Raw genomic sequence first — 24,597 nt, 5'->3', positions numbered from 1 at the left:
GCTAGACTGTGCTTCGGTGAAATAATGGTACTCACTATCGGTAGTAAAGGAAAGGCCTCTTTACGGCTGTGTCAAAATTCATTCTAGTTTGCTTTAGCAGTGCTTGTGTCGATTTGATTACCTTGGCTGTTGGATCTCCCTTGGGCTTCTTATAAATGGGTTCACTCAGAAGATCCTCCATTCATTTGTCATGATCTTCCATGTCCAACACAATGGTTTCATTTCCCTTGTCTTCTAATGTTATTACTAAATGAGAGCTGTTCTTTAGTTCTGCGATAGCACGACGTTCCTCCTTGCTGATATTCTATTTTGGAAGCTTTGCGTTGGTCAGGACTCATACCGTTTACTGTCTAATCTTCTCCTCCTCAGATTGTGGCAGATGACGAATCGAAGCATCGACAGATTCGATGATCTCTTCTTTCGGAACTAGTTTTGATTCGACTGTGAAATTCATCCCTTTAGCCAGAATTTGTGTGGCTGTGTCGCTTAAGATGTGGCTATAAAGGTTAACCAACGTCCGTCGAGTGTCCAGCATTAGTTCTTCCTCAGTGGTTTTCTACTGCAGTTTGTCGAACTTCAGCATTTGATGGCTGGCGGTACTATCGCTCGGCCTTGTGGCCCGTTGGAAGGTCGACCTTCTCCCAGTCATTCATGTCCAGCTTTCCAACAAGGAAGACGTGCAGTTTACAAAGTTTCCTGTTGTTTGTGTCGAGACGTACTTGAATGTGGCGGATTCTTTCCAGTAACAAAGCTTTGCTGGCTTGTACACAGATATTCATCGCCTTGTTCGATTTTATATGGGATGTCAGCCATAAGAAGTTTGGCACTACACCAGTGTCCCTGCATTTCCTCAAAAAGGCAAGATCATTCAGCAGTTTACCTCTTCTTAGCTGCAGCGTTTCCAACTGCCCGATGTTTCCGCAGACTTCTTGCCCATACAAGTTGGTTAAATATAAACGTAGGCTTCCGCGGCCATTGTCACAACCGATAAAATTTTTCTACATTTGTGACGGCATTGTCGATATGTACAACTACCTACGTTTCTGGGTTTGTAAAATATGTAAAACTATCGAAGTTTCGGTGGCCTTCTTTGGGGTGTTATCGTTTACTGCTGAATGAGAAAACTTTGTTTCTTATATATTTGCAAACGTGGCTGTCGTCTAATTCTGATGGGCTGTTAATGATGAAGGGGAGGCATGTTAGAAGTTCTATAATGGTGTTTTTATTATTTCTTTTCATTGGTGGAAAACGTACGTTTTGATTAGTGTTTGCATCTTTTGTTGTGCGAAGATCATCTTTTATTCTGCTGCTGCTTTAGTGCCAATGCTTATGGGATGAAACTAATAGATAAAACTATGGTGGTAAGGCATTAGAGGAGAGCAGAAGGAAGCACAGATCATCGCTCTATTACTATCTGTGTGTCGGAATAAACTAAATAAACGGAAAGTAATCTAAAAATAATCCCCAAAATCAACAGTGTGAGTTAATTACTACTAATTGTAACTTATTGCCAGGATCCGTAACAGAAGTAGCCCTCAGTGCTTTCTTCTGCCTGTTACTATATAACTTGATTTGTTCTACATATCTTAATGCTCCTCCTTGTGAAGAGATTCACGAAACAGAATGCGTGAACAAATAAATGGTTGAAGTATCTAAGATCAGAAGTAGTATACGCATAAGCCACTTAGTGGACTCAGTGCTTCTACTGAAGAGATAAACTAATAAGTAAATAAACGAATGTAATCAGCTGTACGGATAGGACTACTACAAAAATATTCCTGTCATTATTTTCCCAATTGAACATGCTTCCATTACAGTGAATTCAAATACATAAATATATGTAAAATAAACAGTGTAACAAGAAAAAATTGTATCCGTTGCAATGAATGTGTTATTGACTGTAAAACACTTGTGAAACAGCTAAAACAATTTCAGAAGACACTTTTCTTTTACGTAACAACTTAGGCTACGCACTTGAAACCGTTTGAGCATTAAAAAAAAATTAAGGCTGTGTGGATTGGGTTGACCTGCAGGCTGCTCAAGTGAAGCCTGGGCAAGAGAAATCATAGAGAATTACAATAAAGAGGTCTAATTTTGTGCTGTAGAACGGTCGCCTACAGAGGAGGCAGCACGGTATATATCGGTTAACAGATCAGAGACAGCGACTGGGCAAAAGATTTGACATCACAGAGATGGTGGGTTGTATCTCTTACGAATGTCACGTCAAGAGGCTGGAGAATGGCTTGCCACGTAGTCATGTCGACAAATTCAAAAACATGGATGAGGGAGCAGTACCATGCCCACTTCAAAAGCATGTGGAGTCTAACTACCTATTTCAATCAGTGTCTCAGTGAGCTCTATGTAGATAGAGATCATTGGTCTTATTTAGACGAAAGCATACTATCTTTGGTACAACAAATTTCACTTGTTGTGGCATTTGTGTTGTTGTTGTTCAATATTATCTTTGCGTGTACCTAGGAAAATCTTTGAGTAGTTTACCGCCGGCTTCAGTGTTTGTTGAAATATGGGAGAAGTTAGTGGTGTTGCGTCTACATTTTTAAGTGAGGATGAGTATTTGTGCATTCCAGAACATGTTCGGAAAAAAATCGACAGCTACTTGCTAAAGCAAACAGAAGAAGTGAATCTGTATCGTGCTCTAGCTCTTTCGCAGAAGCGTGATTATGGTGAGAATTATTTAGACGTATAAGCAGTTTTGCATTATGCATTTGACAAAAATTAACGGGCGATTTATTTTGTCTTTCGTTTTGGTGTATAACTATATTCTAGTTATAGCTGTTGAATGTTTATTGTTAATGAAATAAATTCCATCTATTTTTTAAATTGTTAGATGATCACTGACATTCCGTTTGAAGTACTTTCTGTGTTACTGTTTCCTTTCCCAGTGTAAATGTAATAGCTTGTTTACACACACCTTCTACAAAGTAGTTTACCTGTTATACATGACCGGTGTTCATTTTTGTATAACGTCAATTTAATTGCGAAACTCGTGTTGTGAGAGAAGGGGTACAGCGGTTTGTTGCAGCCATAAGCTTTAGAAACTAAAAAAAAAAAAAAAAAAAAAAAAAAAATTGTCAAGACTAATGTAATCGTCAAGACGCTCAAAGTGTAGTTACAGGTGCTGGCAACTCTGCTTCTGAGGGGTTAAGGGGTATAAATTGTGAAAAACGAGTGACGATAAACACGCTGCAATGTGCGACTGATAATTGTGACGCAGAGTGAAAGTATTTTTAATGGACGTTTGTTACACACAAACTTAAGGAGTAGAAACCTTCATTGTTTATTAATTGAAGAAATTTTTGATGTTTTATCGAAACACTGTTAGTTTGAAAGTGAGGTGGTGAGGCATTAATATGATAGGCGTTATTATACAGGGTTGTTGATACCGAATGTTACGGGTAGAAACCCCAGGTCTTGAGTTGTTGTTTATTCGTTTGAAAATAGATAATTATGTATGCCGTCTCTTCTGTCTGTAGTGGTTAGCAGCATGAGGTATGGAGCGTTTAAAACGAAATCATGGTATTGCCTTTACTCAGCAAACGCAGTTTGCACGAATTGTAATAGCACAATGCACATAGTAATATTATGGTTTTCAAAATTCACTTGTATTTGTTAGTGCCCCCTTTCTCACTGTGTGTGTGTGTGTGTGTGTGTGTGTGTGTGTGTTTATTTGAACATGTTTGGCCTATCATTGCTGATCATATGCCGGCACTATAATTTGAATCTGTTTTTTCGCTGATGTGCTTTTAGTTCCATGAGTCACATAGTGTGCGCATTTTACATTTGAAAGATACTTCTGAATTCAAGTTGCTGTAATAGTTCAGCACTACAATGCACGTTTATTAACACCTTATGTTCTGTTTTCATTTGTATTTTTCTTGTATTGCGTGCAAGATTTGTATTGTGGTGTCATCTGAGCATTTGCATAGTAAATGAAATTCGTTATGAGATTTCTCTCTTTTTCAAGCTCTCCCTCTCATGTTTCCCCTTTGTTTTAATACATGCGTAATTGGTTGCTACTCACTTCTTCTGGTTGTTGCTCATGGTAGATGCACAAATTGTGAATATATAAAATTAATAATATTAGTGGTTGTAGTCATCGGACACTACTGATGTGTTTCGAGCAGAAGCAGCTTTACAATTATGGTCTACTGTCATTAGAAGCAGCTTTGCAAAGCAAAGGATGCCACAAGTGGCTTCAGACCATTACAGAAGTGACAACCATGTGCTGAAAGTCTGTCTCAGATAAAAGAACTATAGATACAAAGTGGACTTTTAGAACTAAAAAAAATGAATTCAAGGGCAATTACCAGATAAAACGTGTTCATTAATTAAAAGATGCACCTAAATAAAGGCTTTAGACTGTGGAGAGGTATCCAATCAAGTAATCCACTGCAATTCCATAAGGTACCAGTATGTTTAACAGCTACAGGTGATATAGGCAGAGTTCACTTAGACATAGTAACAGTATTCCTGCAAGGTAATTTAAAATAGCATATTTGTGCTAAAATCCTAGAAATTGATTTTGTTGCCAGCACTGTTAACAACAGATGTAGCCTATCAGAGAGATGGTCATAGTGTAAAATAACTTAATCTCAACTGTAATATTAAACTAGGCCTAAATAAAGCACTGTTGAAAGTTAAAGATTTACTAAGGATACAGTGTTTATCAAAAGAGTAATGGAAATAAATGCAAGCTTTTTTTTAATAATAATGCAAATGATAAAGAAAAATTTAGAAAGAAACTTGAAGAGCAATTTACAATGAGGTGACAAAAGTCATGGGATAGCAATATACAGTTGGTGGTAGTATTGTCTACATGAGGTGTAAAAGGGCAGTGCATCGGCAGAGTTGTCATTTGTACTCAGGTGATTGATGTGATTATGGCTGCGTGGTGAGAATTAGTGGATTTTGAACATGTAATGGTAGTTGCAGCTGGGTGCATGGGACATTCCATTTTGGAAATCATCTGGGAATACAATATTCTGAGGTCCAAAGTGACAAGTGTGTGTCAAGAATACCGTATTTCAGGCGTTATCTCTCACCATGGACAATACAGTGGCCAACAGCCTTCATTTAACGACTGAGAGCGGTCGCATTGGCACAGAGTTGTCAGTGCTAAGAGACAAGCACCACTGCGTGAAATAACCACAGAAATCAATGTGGGACATACAATGAATGTATCTTTTGGGCCAGTGTGGCGAAGTTTGGCATTAATGGGCTATGGCAACAGGTGTCTGATGCTAGTACCATTCTAACAGCACACCATCGCTTGCACCGCCTCTCCTGGGGTTGTGACTGTAACGGTTGGGCTTTTATGACTACAAAAACCATGGCCTGGTCAGAAGAGCCCTGATTTCAGTTGTTGAGCTGGTGGTAGGCTACAGATGTGGTGCAGATGCCACAAAGCTGTGGACCTCAGTTGTCAAATAGGCATTGTGCAAGCTTGGTGGTGACTCCATAATGGTGTGGGCTGTGTTTACACAGAATGGACTTGGTCCTCTGGATGTTCGGCTACTTGGAGACCATTTTCAGCCATTCGTGGATGTCATGTTCCCAAACAATGGTGGAATTTTTATGGATGACCGTGCGCCATGTCACCAGGCCACAGTTGTTTGCAATTGGGTTGACGGACATTTTGGACAATTTGAGCAAATGGTATGACTACCCAGATTGCCTAATATGAATCCCATTGAATATTTATGGGACATAATGGAGAGGTCAGTTTGTGCACAAAATCCTGCAATGGCAACACTTTCGTGATTATGGACAGCAGTAGAGGGGTCAATCCAAATGATGTGGTCCAATATAAATTAAGTTGGTTGCTTGACAATTTTTAAATATTTTAATTTTTTGTTATGTGATTACTCTAAAATTTAGAAGTTCAAAACAGTTTTTTAAAAAATTTTGCCTTTCACCTTTACTGAATGGTGGCCATTTTTGTCTGTAAGCATGCGACAATGTTTCAGTTTAGAGACGTTAGCAAAAATATGAATATCTCTGCAGTGGGTTAAGTTACAACATTGCAATTGACATGAATGTTTTTAGAAAAGTGTCCTCTATAACATTGTCTATTACACAAAATACCCTAAATTAAAAAATAACCAGTCAAAATGACCTCCAAAGTTTGATATCCAAATTTTCAGAAAACCACTTTTTAGGCCCCAAAAAAAGGAGTGATTTATGAGAGTCTATTTTTTCGAATAGTAAGCTATCATACACTACTAGCCTCATATAGAACAAGAACACTTACAAATGTTTCTGTACTTTTTTATGAATTTTTGTAAAGTTTGGGGTTAGTTATCTCAGATGGGACTCAATATAAAAATATGATTTTTGCATAATTTGTACACCCATATGATAGCAACGTACTGTAAAAATCTCAACTTTGATATCTGATTGTGAACAAAGATACGAATTTTTGAAAATGAGGAAGTAATTCACATTTCTCTACAAATGATCTTATGGCTGTTGCCTATTCATGTGTGATATTGGTGGGATATAATCAGTTATTATTGAAGGAAGGTACTGAGTTATATACAAAAAGTGGAAACCACTCAAATTAACATTTATATTATTTTGAAATACTTAAAATAAATATTTTCAATTAGCATCCTTCGAGATGTGACTGTTCCTAAACCTGGAGGTGAATGTTAAGAACACTTATTCCTTCAGACAGCTTCTGTGATATAGAATAAGACCTCCCAGTTGCTGTGGTAAGTTCAAGCACTGAAAGTTTCCTTAAAACATTTTTCATTGGTATGCAAACTTTGTCATTTGTAGATTTCTTGAATGATGTTTTTGGGCCAGCAGGATGGTAAAAATGCACAATAACATCATTGTTTTCAAACTTATTCTTTCAGCCTCTGCAAGCCACCACTGTCCATCATACACACATGCCACTATGTCATTCAATGTTAAAAACAGAAATGTAATTTTACCGGCACAATGATCCTCATAAATTTCGGTTTCTGATGTTACATAGCATCGAACTAAGTTTTTTGCAATGCCAAGGAATTTGTGGACATGCCTTGTTCCGTTTTTGCTATACAGTTTTCAAATCTGGTTTGAAGTGTTGTTTTCATATGCAGAACCACTTCTTTCTTGATCAGAAAATAGGTAATGCCTTTAATATTAGCCTTGAAAAAGACATACATGTCCTGTATTGTGAGAATTTGGTCTGTGGCTGGTCTTTGTAGGCTGGCTTTACTTACTTCAAGTTTTGTCGTACCTCCTACTCCATCAAATTCATTTTTACCATGGAAAGATGAAAAAAAGTGCCATTCAGCCTCCAACCTAAAGTGTATCAGCTTCTCAACCTTTTATGTAATTTATTACATACTTTTGAAACACGTGTACAGCCAAAGTGTTTGTGCTTCAAGTAGTTGCTTAGAATGCAAATTGAAGAACTGCAAACTTCATCTTTCTCATTTTTAAAGTGGGGAATAAATGGATGCACTGTTGCCCGGTCATTGACCCAGTCGTACCCTTGTATTGCATCCTGAATCACAAATGTAAAATTTTCTGCAAAATTGGCTAGCACTATGCATTGTTTCATGAAGTTGTGCTTTTTTGTCCTTCAAAATCTTACTTTGGATTTTAGAAACGTAGTGGCTTTTGAGTTTTTGTAAGTTGTCAGTTAAAGATTCCAAGTACTCTTCCTGAGATTTAGCCACTGTTACCATTTCTGCCCTGTCAGTTGTGACCCACTGTTTGAAGGTAATATTGTCTGGCATTTCCTCATCATATTCGTGAAACAATTCGATAACGGTTTCCTTACCAGGGCATTTATTACACAAACTCATCATGCAGTCATAACTGTTAGTGTCACAGACCATTAAATCTTGTAACTCTGTAGTTAAGATCACTGAGTTTTGCACCTGTAATAATCAGTTTGACATTTTGATGATATAAACAAACACATACGGAGTGTGTCCCTGAGGATCCAGCCAAAATACACCACTTAGGGTGGAGGTCACAAAATTTTGCATTCAGGATGAGAATTTTTGAAAGCTACATGAAGTTCATTTAAATTTGACAGCACTAGTTGTTACTGCTTTGTTACTTTAACTCCATTTATAACAACTCTTTTGCTATCTTTGCAACCTGGGCACGTTCTGCTGTTTTCATAATCTTCAAAAAACTGCTGGATCTTTTTAATTGTTTCTTCACTTATACCTATACCTTTCTTCTTTCCTAAAACTGGAAGAATGCCCTGCTCTTTCACTAATTTTGGGGTTAGTTTAACCAAACAATGAGAAATGTTGAATACAAGAACTATTTTTTTTCTCTTGACCTTGAGTCGGGGACAAACTTAAAATTTTAACTTTTTCCTCTGTAGATGTCACTGAACAATAATTTTTAATTTCTCTATTAAGCTCAAACACTCAGTGTCAGATGATGCTGGTGGTAAGTTTTCTTCTTCTTTAGAAATAATGTTGTTATCTGTATTACTAAAGCATGATTACAAGTCTCTTCTAATTTTGTCTGAAATTTGTTGTACCTTATTTTCAATAGCTGCTTTTCTTTTTCTGCTTCGTAATTTTATTATTTTCAAAGCAGGAGATACGTCTAACTTAGAGCAAGCAAAATCCAATATGCTAACAGCTTCCTCATTAGAAATATAAATGTCATTAACAAGGTTACATGATTCTGGTTCTGGATTCACAACAAATATTTTTGAGTAACAATTTGCGCACACTTGATTTCCAGGAATCACATTACGTTTCACTTGGGGAGCTGTTTCACTCTCACATAACAAGGACAAATGTTCAAGTTTTATTTCCCTCAAACCTTTAGTAATAGGGTTTTTATGAACTTTAAGTGGATCACAGCACTTTCTTCCAAAAATGTGGTTATACTTCAGAATATATTTCTTCTCATGATACTCACATATTGATGTTACAAAAGAACTTGCTCGAAATTTGAACAAAGTTTGTCTAACTTCATCAAAGTCATTGACATTTTTCAAGTTTTTGAAACTGAACTGTTAACTGTTTTGTGACACACTTCACTTGCTGTCTGCCCAAGAGCGCACTGTTCATCCATGTTATTTCATTCCAGTTAATCTCTCAAAATTAATTACAAACTAGACACAGAACAAAGTACGTAACACATTCTACACTCATTGTAGTATGTGCATCCACTCTAACAGAGGTTTCACAACAGACTGACTACAACAATGCCACACCCAGCAATTATGTTCTTCTACAATGCCACACCCAGCAGTAATGTACTTCTTTATTGACAATAAACCTAAACAGAAATAGGCATTTCTGTTACCATAGAACAAAAGCGAAAGCTCCTATTGTTTAATATTGCATTATTAAAAATAAATAAAGTAAATTAATATTGGGTGATAGTGTTAGCGAAATATGTCAGAATTAAATTTTATTACAGTGAAACAATAAACCATTTAAATAGGCAACAGCCATAAGATCAGTTGTAGAGTAATGTGAATTATTTTCTCATTTTCAAAAATTCGTATCTTTGTTCACAATCAAATATCAATGTTGAAATTTTTACGGTATGTTGCTGTCATATAGGTGTACACACTGTGCAAAAATCATATTTTTGTATTGAGTCCCACCTGGAGATAACTAACCCCAAACTTTACAAAAAAATGAAAATTTTCAAATTTCAAAAATTAAAAAAAAATTAAGGAAACATTAGTATGTGTTCTTGCTCTATATGAGGCTAGTAGTGTGTGATATATAACTATAGGGAAAAATAGACACTCATAAATCACTCCTTGTTTGTTATTTTTGGGCCTACAAAGTGGATTTTTGAAAATTTGGATACCAAACTTTGGAGGTAATTTTGACTGGTTACTTTTGAATTTAGGGTATTTTGTTTAATAGACAGTGCTGCAGAGGAAACTTTCCTAAAAACAGTCATGTCAATTGCAATGTTGTAACTTAACTCAGTGCAGAGATATTAAAATTTTGGTTAATGTCTACCGGCTGAAAAATTGTGGCGCGGTTACAAATAAAAATGGCCACCATCCAGTAAAAGTGCAAGATAAATTATTTTTAAAAAGTTTTGTACTTCTCAAATACAGGGCAATCACGTATTAAAGAATTTAAATATTTAAAAATCACTTGAATAAGCAGCATGGCTTAATATTTTTGCAGGGGACTTAGATCCACTTGTTGAGTCCATGCCATGTCGAATTATTCCAATATGCTGAGCAAAAGGAGGTCCAGCATGATATTAGGAGGTGTCCTGTGACCTTTGTCTCCTCAGTGGAAATTGAAAGAGCTAACTGAAGGATTGTGTTACTTGGCCATCAGAATCATATTAGATGACACAAGATGGATGGATAAGTCTCATACAGATGTAATCCTAGACAAATAGCAATCCAAAGGCTGCACTCCAATGTCAGCACTTGGACAATAATCAAGTACTTACACAAGTAGTTTGCTGAGAGACAGAATATCCATCAAAAATGTTTGTGTGTTAAATGTGTATCATCCAAGTTTTCAGCAGTATTTTGGCTATCTTTAACAAGACTACTATATCCAAGATCCCCCCCATGAACCATGGACCTTGCCGTTGGTGGGGAGGTTTGCGTGCCTCAGCGATACAGATGGCCGTACCGTAGGTGCAACCACAACGGAGGGGTATCTGTTGAGAGGCCAGACAAACATGTGGTTCCTGAAGAGGGGCAGCAGCCTTTTCAGTAGTTGCAGGGGCAGCAGTCTGGATGATTCACTGATCTGGCCTTGTAAAATTAACCAAAACGGCCTTGCTGTGCTGGTACTGCGAACGGCTGAAAGCAAGGGGAAACTACAGCCGTAATTTTTCCCGAGGACATGCAGCTTTACTGTATGATTAAATGATGATGGCGTTCTCTTGGGTAAAATATTCAGGAGGTAAAATAGTCCCCCATTCGGATCTCCGGGTGGGGACTACTCAAGAGGATGTCGTTATCAGGAGAAAGAAAACTGGCATTCTACGGATCGGAGCGTGGAATGTCAGATCCCTTAATCGGGCAGGTAGGTTAGAAAATTTAAAAAGGGAAATGGATAGATTAAAGTTAGATATAGTGGTAATTAGTGACGTTCGGTGGCAGGAGGAACAAGACTTTTGGTCAGGTGATTACAGGGTTATAAATACAAAATCAAATAGGGGTAATGCAGGAGTAGGTTTAATAATGAATAAAAAATAGGAGTGCGGGTAAGCTGCTACAAACAGCATAGTGAACGAATTATTGTGGCCAAGATAGACACAAAGCCCATGCCTACTACAGTAGTACAAGTTTATATGCCAACTAGCTCTGCAGATGATGAAGAAATAGATGAAATGTATGACGAGATAAAAGAAATTATTCAGGTAGTGAAGGGAGACGAAAATTTAATAGTCATGGGTGACTGGAATTCGACAGTAGGAAAAGGGAGAGAAGGAAACATAGTAGGTGAATATGGATTGGGGGGAAGGAATGAAAGAGGAAGCCGCCTTGTAGAATTTTGCACAGAGCATAACTTAATCATAGCTAACACTTGGTTCAAGAATCATAAAAGAAGGTTGTATACCTGGAAGAATCCTAGAGATACTAAAAGGTATCAGATAGATTATATAATGGTAAGACAGAGATTTAGGAACCAGGTTTTAAATGGTAAGACATTTCCAGGGGCAGATGTGGATTCTGACCACAATCTATTGGTTATGAACTGCAGATTGAAACTGAAGAAACTGCAAAAAGGTGGGAATTTAAGGAGATGGGACCTGGATAAACTGAAAGAACCAGAGGTTGTAGAGAGTTTCAGGGAGAGCATAGGGGAACAATTGACAGGAATGGGGGAAAGAAATACAGTAGAAGAAGAATGGATAGCTCTGAGGGATGAAGTAGTGGAGGCAGCAGAGGATCAAGTAGGTAAAAAGACGAGGGCTAATAGATATCCTTGGGTAACAGAAGAAATATTGAATTTAATTGATGAAAGGAGAAAACACAAAAATGCAGTAAATGAAGCAGGCAAAAAGGAATACAAACGTCTCAAAAATGAGATCGACAGGAAGTGCAAAATGGCTAAGCAGGGATGGCTAGAGGACAAATGTAGGATGTAGAGGCTTGTCTCACTAGGGGTAAGATAGATACTGCCTACAGGAAAATTAAAGAGACCTTTGGAGAGAAGAGAACCACTTGTATGAATATCAAGAGCTCAGATGGCAACCCAGTTCTAAGCAAAGAAGGGAAGGCAGAAAGGTGGAAGGAGTATATAGAGGGTTTATACAAGGGCGATGTAATTGAGGACAATATTATGGAAATGGAAGAGGGTGTAGATGAAGATGAAATGGGAGATAAGATACTGCGTGAAGAGTTTGACAGAGCACTGAAAGACCTGAGTCGAAACAAGGCCCCGGGAGTAGACAACATTCCATTAGAACTACTGATGGCCTTATGAGAGCCAGTCATGACAAAACTCTACCATCTGGTGAGCAAGATGTATGAGACAGGCGAAATACCCACAGACTTCAAGAAGAATATAATAATTCCAATCCCAAAGAAAGCAGGTGTTGACAGATGTGAAAATTACCGAACTATCAGTTTAATAAGTCACAGCTGCAAAATACTAACACGAATTCTTTATAGACGAATGGAAAAACTGGTAGAAGCGGACCTCGGGGAAGATCAGTTTGGATTCCGTAGAAATGTTGGAACACGTGAGGCAATACTAACCTTACGAGTTATCTTAGAAGAAAGATTAAGAAAAGGCTAACCTACGTTTCTAGCATTTGTAGACTTAGAGAAAGCTTTTGACAACGTTAACTGGAATACTCTCTTTCAAATTCTGAAGGTGGCAGGGGTAAAATACAGGGAGCGAACGGCTATTTACAATTTGTACAGAAACCAGATGGCAGTTATAAGAGTCGAGGGGCATGAAAGGGAAGCAGTGGTTTGGAAAGGAGTGAGACAGGGTTGTAGTCTCTCCCCGATGTTATTCAATCTGTATATTGAGCAAGCAGTAAAGGAAACAAAAGAAAAATTCGGAGTAGGTATTAAAATTCATGGAGAAGTAGTAAAAACTTTGAGGTTCGCTGATGACATTGTAATTCTGTCAGAGACAGCAAAGGACTTGGAAGAGCAGTTGAACGGAATGGACAGTGTCTTGAAAGGAGGATATAAGATGAACATCAACAAAAGCAAAATGAGGATAATGGAGTGTAGTCAAATTAAATCGGGTGATGCTGAGGGGATTAGATTAGGAAATGAGACACTTAAAGTAGTAAAGGAGTTTTGCTATTTAGGGAGCAAAATAACTGATGATGGTCGAAGTATAGAGGATATAAAATTTAGTCTGGCAATGGCAAAGAAATCGTTCTGAAGAAGAGAAATTTGTTAACATCGAGTATAGATTTAAGTGTCAAGAAGTCGTTTCTGAAAGTATTTGTATGGAGTGTAGCCATGTATGGAAGTGAAACATGGACGATAACCAGTTTGGACAAGAAGAGGATAGAAGCTTTCGAAATGTGGTGCTACAGAAGAATGCTGAAGATAAGGTGGGTAGATCACGCAACTAATGAGGAGGTATTGAATAGGATTGGGGAGAAGAGAAGTTTGTGGCACAACTTGACTAGAAGAAGGGATCGGTTGGTAGGACATGTTTTGAGGCATCAAGGGATCACAAATTTAGCATTGGAGGGCAGCGTGGAGGGTAAAAATCGTAGAGGGACACCAAGAGATCAATACACTAAGCAGATTCAGAAGGATGTAGGTTGCAGTGGGTACTGGGAGATGAAGAAGCTTGCACAGGATAGAGTAGCGTGGAGAGCTGCATCAAACCAGTCTCAGGACTGAAGACCACCACAACAACAACAACAACAACAACAACAAACATATCCAAGATCTCTTTTGATTCAAGAAGGATGTAGGGTCTAGTGTGTGTACAAGTTTATAATACAGTAACCATCTGTGGTGTTGACCCAAGGTAATGAGATCGACAGGAAGTGCAAAATGGCTAAGCAGGGATGGCTAGAGGACAAATGTAAGGCTGTAGAGGCTTATCTCACTAGGGGTAAGATAGATACTGCCTACAGGAAAATTAAAGAGACCTTTGGAGAGAAGAGAACCACTTGTATGAATATCAAGAGCTCAGATGGCAACCCAGTTCTAAGCAAAGAAGGGAAGGCAGAAAGGTGGAAGGAGTATATAGAGGGTTTATACAAGGGCGATGTAATTGAGGACAATATTATGGAAATGGAAGAGGGTGTAGATGAAGATGAAATGGGAGATAAGATACTGCGTGAAGAGTTTGACAGAGCACTGAAAGACCTGAGTCGAAACAAGGCCCCGGGAGTAGACAACATTCCATTAGAACTACTGATGGCCTTATGAGAGCCAGTCATGACAAAACTCTACCATCTGGTGAGCAAGATGTATGAGACAGGCGAAATACCCACAGACTTCAAGAAGAATATAATAATTCCAATCCCAAAGAAAGCAGGTGTTGACAGATGTGAAAATTACCGAACTATCAGTTTAATAAGTCACAGCTGCAAAATACTAACACGAATTCTTTATAGACGAATGGAAAAACTGGTAGAAGCGGACCTCGGGGAAGATCAGTTTGGATTCCGTAGAAATGTTGGAACACGTGAGGCAATACTAACCTTACGAGTTATCTTAGAAGAAAGATTAAGAAAAGGCTAACCTACGTTTCTAGCATTTGTAGACTTAGAGAAAGCTTTTGACAACGTTAACTGGAATACTCTCTTTCAAATTCTGAAGGTGGCAGGGGTAAAATACAGGGAGCGAACGGCTATTTACAATTTGTACAGAAACCAGATGGCAGTTATAAGAGTCGAGGGGCATGAAAGGGAAGCAGTGGTTTGGAAAGGAGTGAGACAGGGTTGTAGTCTCTCCCCGATGTTATTCAATCTGTATATTGAGCAAGCAGTAAAGGAAACAAAAGAAAAATTCGGAGTAGGTATTAAAATTCATGGAGAAGTAGTAAAAACTTTGAGGTTCGCTGATGACATTGTAATTCTGTCAGAGACAGCAAAGGACTTGGAAGAGCAGTTGAACGGAATGGACAGTGTCTTGAAAGGAGGATATAAGATGAACATCAACAAAAGCAAAATGAGGATAATGGAGTGTAGTCAAATTAAATCGGGTGATGCTGAGGGGATTAGATTAGGAAATGAGACACTTAAAGTAGTAAAGGAGTTTTGCTATTTAGGGAGCAAAATAACTGATGATGGTCGAAGTATAGAGGATATAAAATTTAGTCTGGCAATGGCAAAGAAATCGTTCTGAAGAAGAGAAATTTGTTAACATCGAGTATAGATTTAAGTGTCAAGAAGTCGTTTCTGAAAGTATTTGTATGGAGTGTAGCCATGTATGGAAGTGAAACATGGACGATAACCAGTTTGGACAAGAAGAGGATAGAAGCTTTCGAAATGTGGTGCTACAGAAGAATGCTGAAGATAAGGTGGGTAGATCACGCAACTAATGAGGAGGTATTGAATAGGATTGGGGAGAAGAGAAGTTTGTGGCACAACTTGACTAGAAGAAGGGATCGGTTGGTAGGACATGTTTTGAGGCATCAAGGGATCACAAATTTAGCATTGGAGGGCAGCGTGGAGGGTAAAAATCGTAGAGGGACACCAAGAGATCAATACACTAAGCAGATTCAGAAGGATGTAGGTTGCAGTGGGTACTGGGAGATGAAGAAGCTTGCACAGGATAGAGTAGCGTGGAGAGCTGCATCAAACCAGTCTCAGGACTGAAGACCACCACAACAACAACAACAACAACAACAACAACAAACATATCCAAGATCTCTTTTGATTCAAGAAGGATGTAGGGTCTAGTGTGTGTACAAGTTTATAATACAGTAACCATCTGTGGTGTTGACCCAAGGTAAAAAAATGACCCTTGCTTTATTATTGGTGAGCTGCATGTTTTTGGTCTGGTGAGGTGCAAGAATTGTTTTCATTTTTTGTTGGCGTTGATGTCCACTCAGTGATAATCATGAAAAAGTTCTATCACTTGATGGTAAAGAAGATTATTCTGATTAAATCTACACTTCACAGTTTGTTCTTGTTGAGGAGTGACAGGCATCTTATCTCCTCACCTTTACGTGTTATCCCCGAGTTGCAGTATGATTAGGGTGAAAGGAGAAGTCCTTAGACTGGCAGTAAATGACAGTGTTCTTATCTTAGGCTTGTGTTTTATATACAGGCTTTGTTCCAAAACAGTTGCCTTTATGGTCGGCCGGCCGCGGTGGTCTCGCGGTTCTAGGCGCGCAGTCCGGAACTGTGCGACTGCTACGGTCGCAGGTTCGAATCCTGCCTCGGGCATGGATGTGTGTGATGTCCTTAGGTTAGTTAGGTTTAAGTAGTTCTAAGTTCTAGGGGACTGATAACCACAGCAGTTGAGTCCCATAGTGCTCAGAGCCTTTATGGTCAGTGCTCTGTGGCCAATTCTTTTCTATTAAATAGATACCCTGAAGTATGATTCCGGAATAATATCCATCTGTGGCTGTCATGATGTCATCCTTGTATTCAAAACATTTTCTACTCTCAGTGGCCATTGCCCTTATGTCGCAGATTTTTCTGAAAATTTGGTGTAAGAATGTACCTAATGAGGTAGGGTTAAAATTTTTTTTTCTGGAATTTTTTGACCAAAATTGTAATTAGGAGACCATTTTGAAATGTGAGCCCCTTCTACCAATCTGTTGAGAAACGAAGGCCTTGTAAGTTTGTAATCACAATAACTATTTTTATTTATGAATAAATTTTATTCAATTTGGTGTCATTGGAAAGTAAAAGAATAGAGCTATAATATAAAAATTATTAAAGACCTGTGTCTAAGCAACAAATGTTTGAAAATTTGTAATTAATGTAATTTCTCACCAATTTTTTTGTTTGTTTTCATATTTCAGGAATTTTTTTCAACAGAATCACAAGTTTCACAATCTGAATTATTGTTTCAAATAATTCCTACTGCCACACTTTTCACCATAAAAAAATCAGAAGGGTGTTTGTCCTCTATTGTTAGATCTTATACTTTTTCAGTAATGCTGTAATAATTAATTGCTTCAAATAGCTAATCTACAATACATGAAACAACAATGAAAAATTCAGTCTAGCAGCAACACTCACATGCAACACAGGTTGTGTGTGTCTGTGCACTTTATATATCTGAAGGACTTTTTTGTCTTGATTTTGTGCTTCTTACATTAGCAGCCATTCTGTCTGGTAAGTTATTTGAAGGTTCAGTTGAACCCCTCAATATGATAACATTCGGGAAATAGAACCACTCAGTATGAGATAGTGAAAAGGAGTGATTGAAGTTGAAAAGAGAAAGAATTCATCCAGTCCATGCATAGTTGCGCTGTAACTTATAACCAGGGAGAAGAATAAGCGCAATGGGTTGAATTTTTCAACTTATTACAGTGCCCTTTGATGTTGTATAATTTTTATGAAGCAACGCTAGACCACCCAATCATAGTATAACCTTCAAACGGTTGTTGCAGTGTATGCTTTGTTTAATTGTGGCTTGTTATCAGATGTTTTAGTGAATTTTATTTATCAAATATTATGAGTGAAAAAAAGATCATGTATTTTATTTAATGTTGTTTTTTATATCAATTATCATTAGAAATAATGATATATTCATATAAATACTATTATTATTTATTAATAATACATAATTTTGTTTCATACAAAATTATATTATAATCAATGATAATTCATTTAATAATACAGGGTCATTCCACATCAAATCACCCAATAAAAAATAAATTTTACACCCACCTCCTTAGATTTTCATGAAATTTGGCTCAAATGGTTCTAATACCATCCTGACAACACCTGCAAAAATTTTTTTGCTGTATCTCTTATAGTTTTTTTTAATAAATTTTTTAAGTTTTTATGTTTTGTGTTTTCCGAACCTTCCGAAATGGTAAATTTAATTTGTATTCAAAACTTTAAAATTGCTTATCTTAAAAACTCTTCTAGATAACATCATGAATTTTTGCAGCAAGTTTATTTATTATACATATTTGAAGATAAAAATGATACTATTAAAATATATTAATATTTTCTATGAAAAAAATATATATATGTATTTTCTTCTTTTCTTTTTTTTTAACGGATGTTTTGTTTTATAAGAATTGCAATATCTAGAGTCTCAGACCTGATGGAATGCTCAAATTTGTTTTAATTTACTCTTAAACATATAGGCTACTTGATAAAACAAAAATAATGATGGCTTTTTAACATGTTTATTAATTATAGTAGATTACTTTAGAATTATCTACAAAGATAGTGTACTTACGACACATATGTATAACCCAACTGATTGCTTGAAACATTGAATTTTTTGAGTAATTTTGTCTTTTTAATAAACATTAATGCTGATTCAACTTGTTTTTCCACTTCATCCACGAGCTTTCAGTTCTTTTGATACAGTCTTTATTGAATAATACATTCTTCCAGTGCCGCTTGATTGAGGTGCGTCTACTACACAAACTATGTGCTCCAAAGGCACTATGCAAGAATCTTCTCTTTCAGGCCAATAAAATGATGCAGCTGGTCCTGAAGGATGTAGAAATATAATTTCTGCATCTTCTTCGTCATTGAATATTGTTTTTACCAGTCCAAAGTACCAGTTACCATCACAATTTACAGCCACATAGCTATTTATGGATGGTTCAACACGAACCAAATCAGAAGATGAATGGAAAGAAAAGAGTAAGGAGGGTTTTACACTATCTGTAGTCCTTCTAATTTCAAGGTTGTTTGTTGGAAGTGGTTTGAAGTTATGAAAACTTGTTGTTCTAGGAATGGTTCGGGTTGCTGAAAAACGGTTTTCTAGTTTTAACCATAGCAAATCAGCTTCTTTTTTGTCAATAAAGTGAAAATGAACACACATGGATTACTGTCATTATTTGTTCTTTGTCTGAAAGCTGTAGACTAGCTTTCCTTAAAATTCTTTTAATAGTTCCTCCTAGGCCATCACAAATTGACTTCCCATGACTTGTTGCAAAAAAAGAGTGTTGGGCCTTCAAATTAAAGTCTCTCAAGTGTTCAGTCAAATTTTTAAAACTGTTTCTATTTTTGTACTGCCCAGCACAACCTTCTGTAAAGTAGTGAACTGAGTCAATGTCAGTATGATGTGATGACAGCCACTTTGTAATTTCTCTTTGTACAAAGTTAACAAAACCAGTATCACATTCTTGGTCATCACTAATAAAACATTGGTTGGAAACAAAAACATTGTTTTCCTCATTTCTTAGAAAAACTCCAACTGGGTGTAGAGTACAACCACCTCTATTCCAGTGGTAACTTTGGATCTCATTTTGTATAACGAAGGAATAATTTTCACTGAAACCCATCACAATAATTGCTGTTTTGGATGGTGGGTCTTCTTTCAATCTTTTAAAGGCTGCTGATTGGGATTTTGCTATAAACGAGTGCGGGGTGAGCTTTTCCAATGACCTAACCAATAAAGAAATGTAGTCTTCAACACTGATATGACTGTTTGATCATTTCTGCCCTGTCTGTGTTAACCCACTGACTGATTACAATTTCTTCTTCTAAATCATAATCTTCACTTAGTTTTTCAGATAAGTACTCAGTTAGTGCAGTATTTGCAGTACAGCTGTCGCAATGACGTAGCATGCAGTTTTGGTTTTCCGTGTTGCACACAAGCATCTTAATTAGGTCTTTATAAGATTCTTCAATTTTCACAGCATCCAGTAATAGTTTAACATTCTGGTGGATACTGCATACACATACAGTGTGTGTGCCTGCAGCACCAGCAAGGATACACCATTTAGGTCTCAAGAAACAAAATTTTCAAAATCCTCCTTCTACCTCGGGATTCTCCCATTAGAAAGAATAATAGAGTTCTCTCTAGTTACACAAAATGAGTCTTTTTTGCATGTACACATTTTTTTGAACACTTACTTTGTCTTTTGTTCCAGGTAGCATTCTGGAACTTTCATCCTTTACATAAAAATCTGTTACAAGTCTTACTGTATTTTCAGAAAGAGTTTTACCTCTTTTTGGACCAGGAGTTTCCAAAATACCCTTTTCGGATTTTAGCTTTCTAGCTTGTCGCACCATGTACTCACTCACATAAAACTCTTTCATCACTTTATTTTGACTCCAAGAATCTGGAGCCAAAGTCAGAATTTGGATTTTTCTAGACCTCCCAACAGATGAAATCTTCTCTTTCATAAGAGAAATCATTACATCAAAATCCTTTGCTTTCTCAACCACACTTGTATCTTCTTCGTCATCATCAGAACTTGGTGCATCATATTTTAATGCTTTTGAAACCGCCTTTTTTTTGCAGTCTTTTCAATACTGCTAACCTTCCTTTTAAAATAAGACCCTTTACTTTGTTCTGACAAGCCATGAAGCTCTATCGGTGTTAAACCTAAATTATCAAGAGCAATGTTTGTTTGTACAAGGGATTCATTTCTGGATTCCTGTGATTCTAATTCAACCATGACTTCATCATCTGTTTCACTTTCATTGACTTCAACTCTTTATTTTTCTCACAAAAGTTACGGCATGTTGAGCAAAACTTTTGTCCAGGTTTTATGCTAATATTTTTTGTCAGTAATTGTTTAGAAAGATCCAAGCCTACACTTCTCAATGATTTTTAGTAATAGCTGTGGTATGAACATATAGTCTTAAATTCACACAGATTAGTTCCAGATCGTAAGTTGATCAAATCTTTTTCTTCCTCGCTCAATTCAGATACCGGCTGTAACTGTTTTGAAGGTGTGTAGGTTGTTTGGAAACAGTCAGATTTTTTAAATAACCCTACGCTACAAGTTTGAATATCTGACATACTGATTTCACTTTTGGTCTGATTACTGTTCTGGTTACTTTTATAGGATATTGGAAAAGAATCTCTGTAAACTAAGTAACAGTACTTACTGAAAGTTCGAATAAACTTAATAAAATACTATCCAAGCACTATTTACCACTGTAATAATTTTTTACTTCAAAACACAGGAGTAACAAAACAAAATCCAAGCGTACATTGTTACTCGAAGAAGACAAAAACTTATTTTCGGTGTCTAAGTCACTTGGTACTTTTTATTTTTAAAATATAATTTATATTATTTTAAAAATTAGATAACTATTAAACAGGTTAAAAAGCCAACATAATTTTTCTTTTATCTAATAGCCTATACAATTAAGAGTATTTTAAAACAAATTTGAGCTTTCTATCAGGTCTGAGACTCTAGATATTGCAGTTTTTGTAAAACTAAACATTCGTTAGCTAAAAAAAAACTTGTAAATTTTTATTCATTTGGAAGGTTTTAATATATCTTTATGGTAATTTTTTTAACATTTAGATATAGTACACAAATTTATTCCAAAATTTCATACTGATATCTTGAGTATTTTTTTAGTTGTGAGGAAACGTTTAAGTTACGATTTCCGACTGCTGAAACAACGCCAAATCTAAAAACTTTAAAAATTTATAAAAAAAACTATAAGAGATAGAGCAAAAAAATTTTACAAGTGCTTTGAGGATGATAAAAGAAGTAATTGTACCAAGTTTCATCAAAATCTGACATGGTTGGTGTCAAGGCCTGGGTGACTTGTCATGGAATGACCCACATTAAATTAAAATTTAGTCATATGTCTAACTCCATTTTGAAGGTTTTTTTATAATAAGTTATTACTCTTTAAATTATTATTTATTCACTATATGATTTCATCGATTTAATTATAAATTAAAAAATTGAGTTTTGTACAGGGTTATTACAAATGATTGAAGCGATTTCACAGCTCTACAATAACTTTATTATTTGAGATATTTTCACAATGCTTTGCACACACATACAAAAACTCAAAAAGTTTTTTTAGGCATTCACAAATGTTCGATATGTGCCCCTTTAGTGATTCGGCAGACATCAAGCCGATAATCAAGTTCCTCCCACTCTCGGCGCAGCAATGAGTTCGAAAGCATCATTGATGCGAGCTCGCAGTTCTGGCATGTTTCTTGGTAGAGGAGGTTTAAACACAATCTTTCACATAACCCCACACAAAGAAATCGCATGGGGTTAAGTCGGGAGAGCGTGGAGGCCATGACATGAATTGCTGATCACGATCTCCACCATGACCGATCCATCGGTTTTCCAATCTCCTGTTTAAGAAATGCCAAACATCATGATGGAAGTGCGGTGGAGCACCATCCTGTTGAAAGATGAAGTCGGGGCTGTCGGTCTCCAGTTGTGGCATGAGCCAATTTTCCAGCATGTCCAGATACACGTGTCCTGTAACGTTTTTTTCGCAGAAGAAAAAGGGGCCGTAAACTTTAAACCGTGAGATTGCACAAAACACGTTAACTTTTGGTGAATTGCGAATTTGCTGCACGAATGCGTGAGGATTCTCTACCCCCCAGATTCGCACATTGTGTCTGTTCACTTCACCATTAAGAAAAAATGTTGCTTCATCACTGAAAACAAGTTTCGCAGTGAACGCATCCTCTTCCACGGGCTGTTGCAACCGCGCCGAAAATTCAAAGCGTTTGACTTTGTCATCGGGTGTCAGGGCTTGCAGCAATTGTAAATGGTAAGGCTTCTGCTTTAGCCTTTTCCGTAAGATTCTCCAAACCGTCGGCTGTGGTACGTTTCGCTCCCTGCTTGCTTTATTCGTCGACTTGCGCGGGCTACGCGTGAAACTTGCCCGCACGCGTTCAACCGTTTCTTCGCTCACTGCAGGCCGACCCGTTGATTTCCCCTTACAGAGGCATCCAGAAGCTTTAAACTGCGCATACCATCACCGAATGGAGTTAGCAGTTGGTGGATCTTTGTTGAACTTCGTCCTGAAGTGTCGTTGCACTGTTATGACTGACTGATGTGAGTGCATTTCAAGCACGACATACACTTTCTCGGCTCCTGTTGCCATTTTGTCTCACTGTGCTCTCGAGCGCTCTGGCGGCAGAAACTTGAAGTGCGGCTTCAGCCGAACAAAACTTTATGAGTTTTTCTACGTATCTGTAGTGTGTCGTGACCATATGTCAATGAATGGAGCTACAGTGAATTTATGAAATCGCTTCAATCATTTGTAATAGCCCTGTATATTAATTTATTTACTAAACATAATTTATATACTGGAAATATATATTACCTTCAAACCAATCATTAATCCACTCAGTATTAACAATATATAATGAAGTAGTAAATAAATAATTATTAATTATTTTTGTCCTTGATTTTGTTATTGACAGTTCAAAGTTAATTTTTAGGTATTTTATTTTAAAGGCTGTTAAGACATTATCGGTACTACATATTTAAGGTAATAAGTGTTTTACATATTTACACACAATTTAAACAAAAAAATATTTTCTTTATTTATGTAAAATTTATTATTTATATATGATAATTAAAATAAAGTAAATAAATCAAATTATAATAATCATAATTCAAATCCACAATCAGAGGTTTTATGTATTATGGATCTTACTCCGCTCCTATAGTATCATCTGATTGACTGTCATAAAATACATCACACTATCAAGTTGAGGGGTTTTAGAATATCATATTGAGGAGTTTTACGTATTGAGGGGTCCGACTGTAATACAAAGTTGTTCCATAATGTGAACATTAGAGGTCACTTAATAAAGTGGTCATTAACTCTTTCTCATTTCCACCTTACAGATTCTTCATAGTACATTCTTGACTAATAGAGAACAAGAAAAAGTTTCAAACCATCCCGTTCTTATTTGCATTATACACAGTTGATTAAAAATCACAATGGAAAACAAATGTTCTTTAGGTTTTGTGTCAGCAGTTGTGTGTCACAAGAAAAGTAGTAGCAGTGAAGAGCTTGATTTAATAGATATGTGGAAAAAAGTTGTCCAGAATTTTTACTGTGAAGATGAAATAAGTCGCATTTCTCCTAATAAAAAATCTGTCTGTCTGTCTGTCCCTTCAGAAAATGGTAAAAGAGTGTATAAGACTAAAATACAAATTTTACATAATCTGAAAGATGTATACTTAGCTTTTAGAGAAAAATACCCTGAAGATAAAATTGGTTTTACTAAATTTTGTGAACTTAGGCCAAAAGAATGTGTTACTGTAAACAGTCATGGAATGTGAAACGTATGTGTATGCACATATCACCATAATGTAAAACTGTTAATGCATGCTGCACATGTGAAAGAACCGTGCACTGAACTTCTACAGAAACTTGTGTACAATCTGGAAAATGAGGAGTGCATGCTGCATCACTGAGAACATCACTGTTCTCAGTGTCCTGACGAATATGAACTGCAGAATATTTTAATGGAGCTGGAGTCCTTACAAGATTGTGTAAATGTTGTTTCAAGCAATGGACGCAAACTGATCGACCTACACTGGAGACATTAATGAAGACGACCAACGAATTTGTTGAGTATCTCGTGCAAAAACTTAACATAATATCACTATGTATCAAAATCTCAGAGTCACTATTTCAGATCAGGAAAATACCCTCCCTGATACTACATGCATCATCATAGTGGATTTTGCAGAGAACTAGATCAGTTTTGCTTCAAGATGCTGCACAAGCATTTCACTAGCAGAACATTCAAGTCACCCTTCATCCTTTTGTGATGTA

At 36.7% G+C, this 24,597-nt stretch overlaps 1 protein-coding gene across 2 annotated transcripts in view; it reads left to right on the top strand.

Moving 5' to 3' along the window:
• The first annotated feature begins 2,483 nt into the window (after nucleotides 1–2,483).
• The window catches only part of LOC124605312 (nucleoprotein TPR-like), a 404,625-nt gene continuing 382,511 nt past the window's right edge, over nucleotides 2,484–24,597 (top strand). For both annotated transcript variants that reach the window (XM_047136896.1, XM_047136895.1), the window contains exon 1: nucleotides 2,484–2,684. In XM_047136896.1, the coding sequence (XP_046992852.1) occupies nucleotides 2,525–2,684 (160 nt within the window). In that variant the 5' untranslated portion in view covers nucleotides 2,484–2,524. The remainder of the gene's footprint in view (nucleotides 2,685–24,597) is intronic.

This window comes from Schistocerca americana, chromosome 3, assembly GCF_021461395.2.
Source record: "Schistocerca americana isolate TAMUIC-IGC-003095 chromosome 3, iqSchAmer2.1, whole genome shotgun sequence".
NCBI lineage: Eukaryota > Metazoa > Arthropoda > Insecta > Orthoptera > Acrididae > Schistocerca > Schistocerca americana.
The sequence above is the reverse complement of the archived record's forward strand: the minus strand, read 5'-3'. Positions and strand labels throughout refer to the sequence as shown.